At 48.5% G+C, this 7,386-nt stretch overlaps 1 protein-coding gene across 1 annotated transcript; it reads left to right on the top strand.

Annotated features, from left to right (window-relative positions):
* The first annotated feature begins 246 nt into the window (after window positions 1-246).
* FOS (Fos proto-oncogene, AP-1 transcription factor subunit) lies at window positions 247-3,701 on the top strand. Its single transcript, XM_012742250.2, has 4 exons — window positions 247-574; window positions 1,332-1,586; window positions 2,023-2,130; window positions 2,254-3,701. Exons 1-4 carry the CDS (start codon window positions 434-436, stop codon window positions 2,893-2,895), a joined length of 1,146 nt encoding a protein of 381 aa, XP_012597704.1. The 5' UTR covers window positions 247-433; the 3' UTR covers window positions 2,896-3,701.
* The last annotated feature ends 3,685 nt before the right edge of the window (window positions 3,702-7,386 follow it).

Here is a 7,386-nt window from a genome sequence, read left to right as displayed (position 1 = left end):
CGTTCCCTGTAGTCGTGGGGGGAGCCATCCCCGAAGTCCCTCACCTTGGGGGGTCTACGAGACCCCTAAACCCAGATTTTGAAATGCTTGCAGGGCAAGGACACACACCAAGACGGGGACAGGGAGCTGCGAGTGCGGCGGGGGTGTCTAGGTGGCGGTGGAGGCGGCCGGGTCCGCGCGCCACCCCTCTGGCGCCGCGATGGTTGCGCCCGGTGACGCGTGGTGCTCATTCATAAGGTTCATATAAAAGCGGTGGCTGCGGCGGCTCGTACTCCAACAGCATCCGCAGCGAGCAGCCGAGAAGCCGAGACAGAGCCGGCGGCGGCGGGCGGCGTAGCGAGTGAGCAGTGACCGCGCTCCTACCCAGCTCTGCTCCACAGCTCCCACCGTCTCCGCCCCTCGGCCCCTCGCCCGGCCTTCACTAACCGCGACCATGATGTTCTCGGGCTTCAACGCCGACTACGAGGCGTCTTCCTCCCGCTGCAGCAGCGCTTCCCCGGCCGGGGACAGTCTCTCCTACTACCACTCACCGGCCGACTCCTTCTCCAGCATGGGCTCTCCGGTCAATGCGCAGGTAAGGCTGGCTTCGCGCCGCCGCGGGGCTGGGGGCTGGGGTCGCCTAGGAGGAGACATTGGGGGGGGACGCTCGGGGAGACGAGTCGGGTGGCCCGGCTGGGGAGGGAGGCTGCCACGGCCAGCCGAGCTCTAGCCCGGGGCCCTGGGACTTGGTCTGAGCGCACGCACGCTTGCAGTAGTAAGAACTGGTGCTCCCCTCCGGCGGCAGGTTCATTCTGAGCAGCCCCTGGTCCGCACTCTATACCTGGTCTCTTACATTGGCTGGGACAAATGTGTCCCAAGCACAGACTCGCTAACTAGAGCCTGGCTCCTCGGGGGAGGCGGCAAAAAGCGGCAATCCCCCCTCCCTGGGCAGCCTGGAGCAAAGGGGAGGGGTGAGGGAGGAGGGTGCAGCAGGCGGGTGTGTAAGGCAGTTTCATTGATAAAAAGCGAGTTCATTCTGGAGACTCCGGAGCGGCGCCTGCGTCAGAGCAGACGTCAGGGATATTTATAACAAACCCCCTTTCAAGCGAGTGATGCTGGAGGGATAACGGGAGCGCAGCAGCAGGACGGAGGAGAAAGGCACCGCGCTGCGGAATTCTTGGGAGGAAACGGGGAGACCTTTTATCCAGGTTGAGGGACATATAAGAAGACCGGAGCCAGCCGTGGCAGGACCGTCTCTCTCCCTGCTGCATGCGGCACTGGGAACTGGCTCGCCCCACCTGTGTCCAGAACCTGTTCGCTCACGTCAGCTTTCTCCTTCTGTTTCGTTCTAGGACTTCTGCACGGACCTGGCCGTCTCTAGTGCCAACTTCATCCCCACGGTGACTGCCATCTCTACCAGTCCAGACCTGCAGTGGCTGGTGCAGCCCACTTTGGTCTCCTCCGTGGCCCCATCGCAGACCAGAGGCCCCCACCCCTACGGAGTCCCCACCCCCTCGGCGGGGGTTTACTCTAGGACTGGAGGAGTTGTGAAGAACATGACAGGAGGCAGAGCCCAGAGCATTGGCAGGAGGGGCAAGGTGGAACAGGTGAGGAGCTCTTCTGTACCTTCCCTGGAAAGGGGGGCAGGGGGAAGGGGGGATAGCCTTGGAGATGGAGGAACACAGAAGGGAGGGTGAAGCCACAGATGGAATTGACTGCACATCCTGCAACTGGGGACCCTGGCTCCAAGCCCTTCCCTTCCAAGTCAGACTCTGATAGTCTGATCCCAAGAAGTACCCTAATAGTTTCTTCCCTAAGTTTCCTATCTCATGCTTTTAGTCTGGGCTCTTCTTTGTTCTCTTGCTAGAGGATCTTATTTTAAATGCAAGTCACACCCAGCCTGCAACTGCAGGTTAGAAATGGCTTCACAAAAGATATGCCAGGAAGCTGGGAAGCTGCAGGAGCCAGTTTTACGGGAGTGGGTGAATGGAGGTGATGGCAGACACGGTTACTGAGTGTTGGTCTTTTTCATCCTTATTCTAGCTATCTCCAGAAGAAGAAGAGAAAAGGAGAATCCGAAGGGAAAGGAATAAGATGGCTGCAGCCAAATGCCGGAACCGGAGGAGGGAGCTGACCGATACACTCCAAGCGGTAGGTAGACCCTGTGGGTCTGTCCCTTTTGGAACTTAAGGGGAACACTGGAGTTTGGGCATAAGGGAGTGGGCCCTTGAGTGAGACTGTGTCTTATGTGTTCCTGGATGCCTCTGTGTACAGGAGACAGACCAACTGGAAGATGAGAAGTCTGCTCTGCAGACTGAGATTGCCAACCTGCTGAAGGAGAAGGAAAAGCTAGAGTTCATCCTGGCAGCTCACCGCCCTGCCTGCAAGATCCCTGATGACTTGGGCTTCCCAGAAGAGATGTCTGTGGCTTCCCTTGATCTGAGTGGGGGCCTGCCGGAGGCTGCCACCCCAGAGTCTGAGGAGGCCTTTACCCTGCCCCTCCTCAGTGACCCTGAGCCCAAGCCCTCGGTGGAGCCCGTCAAGAGCATCAGCAGCATGGAGCTGAAGGCCGAGCCCTTTGATGACTTCATGTTCCCAGCATCGTCCAGGCCCAGCGGCTCTGAGACAGCCCGCTCTGTGCCAGACATGGACTTGTCTGGTTCCTTCTATGCAGCAGACTGGGAGCCCCTGCACAGTGGCTCCCTGGGGATGGGGCCCATGGCCACAGAGCTGGAGCCCCTGTGCACCCCGGTGGTCACCTGCACTCCCAGCTGCACCACTTACACGTCTTCCTTTGTCTTCACCTACCCGGAGTCTGACTCCTTCCCCAGCTGCGCGGCTGCCCACCGCAAGGGCAGCAGCAGCAACGAGCCCTCCTCTGACTCGCTCAGCTCACCCACGCTGCTGGCCCTGTGAGCGGGCAGGGAAGGGCAGGCAGCGGGCACGCACTAGTGCCACTGCCCGAGCTGGTGCATTACAGAGAGGAGAAACACGTCTTCCCTAGAGGGTTCCTGTAGACCTAGGGAGGACCTTATCTGTGCGTGAAACACACCAGGCTGTGGGCCTCAAGGACTTGAAAGCATCCACGTGTGGACTCAAGTCCTTACCTCTTCCGGAGATGTAGCAAAACGCATGGAGTGTGTATTGTTCCCAGTGACACATCTGAGAGCTGGTAGTTAGTAGCATGTTGAGCCAGGCCTGGGTCTGTGTCTCTTTTCTCTTTCTCCTTAGTCTTCTCATAGCATTAACTAATCTATTGGGTTCATTATTGGAATTAACCTGGTGCTGGATATTTTCAAATTGTATCTAGTGCAGCTGATTTTAACAATAACTACTGTGTTCCTGGCAATAGTGTGTTCTGATTAGAAATGACCAATATTTAACTAAGAAATGATATGACTTTATTTTCTAGTAGATAGAAATAAATAGCTATATCCATGTACTGTAGTTTTTCTTCAACATCAATGTTCATTGTAATGTTACTGATCATGCATTGTTGAGGTGGTCTGAATGTTCTGACATTAACAGTTTTCCATGAAAACGTTTTATTGTGTTTTTAATTTATTTATTAAGATGGATTCTCAGATATTTATATTTTTATTTTATTTTTTTCTACCTTGAGGTCTTTTGACATGTGGAAAGTGAATTTGAATGAAAAATTTAAGCATTGTTTGCTTATTGTTCCAAAACATTGTCAATAAAAGCATTTAAGTTGAATGCGACCAACCTTTGTGCTCTTTCTGGAAGTTTTGTAAGTTTCTGAAAGGAGTTATTGGAGACCAGTTTGTCTAGAAAGGTCGCTCCTGGAGGGGGACACACCCTCTGTCTGATCCCTTATCAAGGAGGAGAAGGAAACCCTAGAGCTTATTTTGGAATATTTTACAATATTCCTATGGCAATGCTACTTACATTCTCTAATTACTGATTCTGGGGGCCAGAACCTGCTATGCAATAGCTTTTGTGGGAACATATCTCCCTGCTTTTAATTCTATTTTAGTAGTCAAAAGGGGTAATATTTAAATCTAGTTGTGCTAATGTTAAATTTCAATGTCTTACTCTTAAAGGAAGCCTCTTAGCAAACAGAACTAAGCTTTGCACAAACTATTTTAACTTTTTATTCCCATAACATCATGTGAAAGGTTACTGCTACCTTAAAGGTGAGCAAATTGAAGAGTGGTTGGAATCAATGACTTTCTTAATATTCCACTGTTAGGATTAGAATCTTAACTTCCCACTCTTTGTCCTATCCAGCAGGCTGATCTACCTCTTAATATTTGATTCAAAAAAAGTTTTCACTTGATTAAGAAAAGTCCACTTTTCAGTCCTTAATTCTAACATATGTACATTTAGTTAGACTGTTTATTCTCCAAAGGAAAAGAGGGATATTGTCCCATCCCTTAGTAATGAATCCATTGTAAAGCATTGAATTTCTTTAACACTAAATGTTCTTTATTCAGGTTACATGGGGCGAAAGGGTGGGGAAGAGAAAAATCTGATCTGATCATTCTGTAAACAAAGAGTTACATAATAGCTCAAGAAAGAGAAGTCAACATGACTCTGAATGAGCTTTAACTTAGAAACTTTATCTGTTTAAGGAAGAACGTGACCTTTGGGACGCCTCTGGTAATGGGGCATTTACACGTACAAGCACATGTACAATCCAGGAGGATTGGAGGAAAGGAGACTTTGCCCTTGTCCCCTACTCTCAGGTGTCACACAGGGACCAGGCTTGGATGCCAGAGACTATGTTTCCACACATGCTAAGTGGAAGAGGAGCTTCAGTGCCAGCCTACTAATGCTCTGGTGATAATGAAAAACGCTGGGTGTTTATGGGGTGTCACACTCAGTCCCGGTAAAAGTTTTACTTTAAAATGACAGTTCCATTGAGGTTGGTCTTGTCTATGATTTCCCTGCTCCTCCCATAACAATTGACATTTGAAACAGCTGACTTAGGGCTCTATAGATCACTCCTATAGCACATACCACTTGAGGATTGTTTCTGCCAGTCTTGCAATAACAAAAGTGGCCTTAGGCTTGCTGTTTGCCATTCAAAGGATAAATATTCTATAGCCTTTAAATATGACCTAAACTAAGTACAGAATGTAACTAACGCTCACATCTGGAATAACAAGGTGATATATCCCATAAGGAACCTTGCTGGCTTCCATAAGTGTGCAGTACTAACAACCTGAGCAAGAAGATTTACAACATAGAGGAAGAGCAGTTGGACCTGCTGCCCTGGCCATCGATCTGCTCCTGGGGACCTCACTAGTGATCCCCCTCAGCCCCCCATGCTGACCACAGAGAGAGAGAGCATTGGTTCCCTTTGACAGCCCTGGCTGACCCTCAGACATAGACCCCACAGCAGAGACCAGTCCGCTCCATCAGTACAACCGAGTTAAAGGTCCAGGGAGGGGGAATCTCTTTAACAGGCTTCTCGGAGGCCATAGGGTCCCCATAAGTTGACACCCTGCCAGGTTCCCTGCCGACCACTTTCATGGGATTGAGAGAAGAAAGAATTTCCTCTTTCCAGCTGAAGGGTTCCTTCCACACCCTCCTTTACTGACTCAGGATTCGATAACTCCTGTGGATGATTAACTCTGAGAATGTCAACTTTCTTTTGGAAAGACTTTCTTGGATCCCTGCCCACAAGATATGGCCTCACACGAGTCTCAGCGAAACAGTTATCTCAGGGCACCTCCATTCAACATCGACAGAGACATGTGCATTTAATAGAAGAGGGTGGAGGCAGGAGTCATTTCCTAATAGGGATCACGTCCAGTTTAACTCACCCGTGGATCCCCAGATCTAGTTCTGTGCCTGGGACATAGTACAGGGTTAATGAATATTTTGCTTGGTGAGTCAATGAATAAATTCTGCACTATTTCCACCAGTTGAAATATATTCCACACATTATCCCCCAACTTCTCCTATCCTGGGCCCTGTTAGTATATTAAGCAATGGGGATTGCACATCTTTTATGTCTGGTTGCAAACACACATCCCACTTCCATCCTTGGCTCTTGGAATTCCTTCACTGCCTCCCCTGGATTACCTGTGCCAATTCAACTTCAAAGAGAATGCATTGCCACTGGGCTTCTGGTTCTCAATTAATTTTAGATGGAAAAGGGTAGAAAAAATATTTATCTCTGTAGAATAGTGGATTGTGATTCTGCATCGTCTTTGCACATCACTGCATCTTGTGTAATTATCAAAATTAAAGGGTAGCATTTAACAATTTGTTCTAATAACAGTAATTTTGTATCAACAGCAATTCCCATGTGTAAATGAAAGGAAATCAGTTATGCTATCTTTAATTAATAGACAAAGAAGGGACTGAGGCACAGTAAAAGTTCTCAGATGACTATCCCAAGGAAATGATCTGCAGTTTCAATGTTTTTCAACTAAAAAAAAAAAATCAAAAACAAAATCTTTAAACTGTGTATAGGACTCCTTCCAAACATAGAATTAGCAAATTCCTGAAAAAATAAATGGGATACAAGCATCATTTGAATGCTGATTAGCACAGTGCTTTAAATAAATTCCTCTCCAACTCCATCTCATGTCCTCTCCCCTGCAGGCGCTCTGCTCCCAGGACTTCTTTCCATTCCTGACACATATAGAACACTTGTTCCTGCAGCAGGGTCTTTGCACTTGCTGTGTCTCTCTTGGGCCTCTTTCCATGGCTGTCTCCTTGCTGTTCTTCAAGACTCAATTCAAAGAACATCTACAAGGGGCTTGGTCACTCCATCTAGGGTAACTTCTGCACACACTCCCTCCTCAGACTCTATCTCATCATCCTGCTTTGTTTTTTCACCACATGTATCACTATCTCCAACATCTAATTTATATTTTCTTTTTCTTTTACAAATTTTTCTGCCCCTCACCACTGAACAGTAAGTTCTATTTGAGCAGGAACCCTTTCTGTCTTGATCATATCTGTATTTCCAGTGTCTATTAGGCACTGAAATGCTTGTTGGATGAATGGAGATGGATGAGTGAATGAATGCAGATGAAAATTACAAAAATATCTAAAGGGAGATAGGTAGAACTTAAAAGTGAAGATGAACTGTGCACTTCAAAGATTTCTTCCAAGATAGAAGAGTATGCTTATTTGTTCAAAGAATTATTGGCGGTCAGGCGTGGTGGCTCACGCCTGTAATCCTAGCACTCTGGGAGGCAGAGGCGGGTGGGCAGATGGTTGGAGCTCAGGAGTTGAAGACCAGTCTGACCAAGAGCGAGACCCTGTCTCTACTAAAAAATAGAAAGAAATTAGCTGGAAAACTAAAAGTATATATATAAAAAATTAGCCAGACATAGTGGCACATGCCTGTAGTCCCAGCAACTTGGGAAGATGAGGCAGGAGGATTGCTTGAGCCCAGGAGTTTGAGGTTGCTCTGAGCTAGGC

The sequence above is a fragment of the Microcebus murinus genome, chromosome 6 (assembly GCF_040939455.1).
Source record: "Microcebus murinus isolate Inina chromosome 6, M.murinus_Inina_mat1.0, whole genome shotgun sequence".
NCBI classification, from domain to species: domain Eukaryota; kingdom Metazoa; phylum Chordata; class Mammalia; order Primates; family Cheirogaleidae; genus Microcebus; species Microcebus murinus.
This window is presented reverse-complemented; position numbering and strand designations above follow the sequence as displayed.

Coding starts and splice junctions, on each gene's coding strand:
- FOS (XM_012742250.2), top strand. CDS start 434: ATGATGTTCTCGGGCTTCAACGCCGACTACGAGGCGTCTTCCTCCCGC. Junction 1,587..2,022: donor GGAGGGGCAAGGTGGAACAG/GTGAGGAGCTCT, acceptor TCCTTATTCTAG/CTATCTCCAGAAGAAGAAGA. Junction 2,131..2,253: donor TGACCGATACACTCCAAGCG/GTAGGTAGACCC, acceptor CTCTGTGTACAG/GAGACAGACCAACTGGAAGA.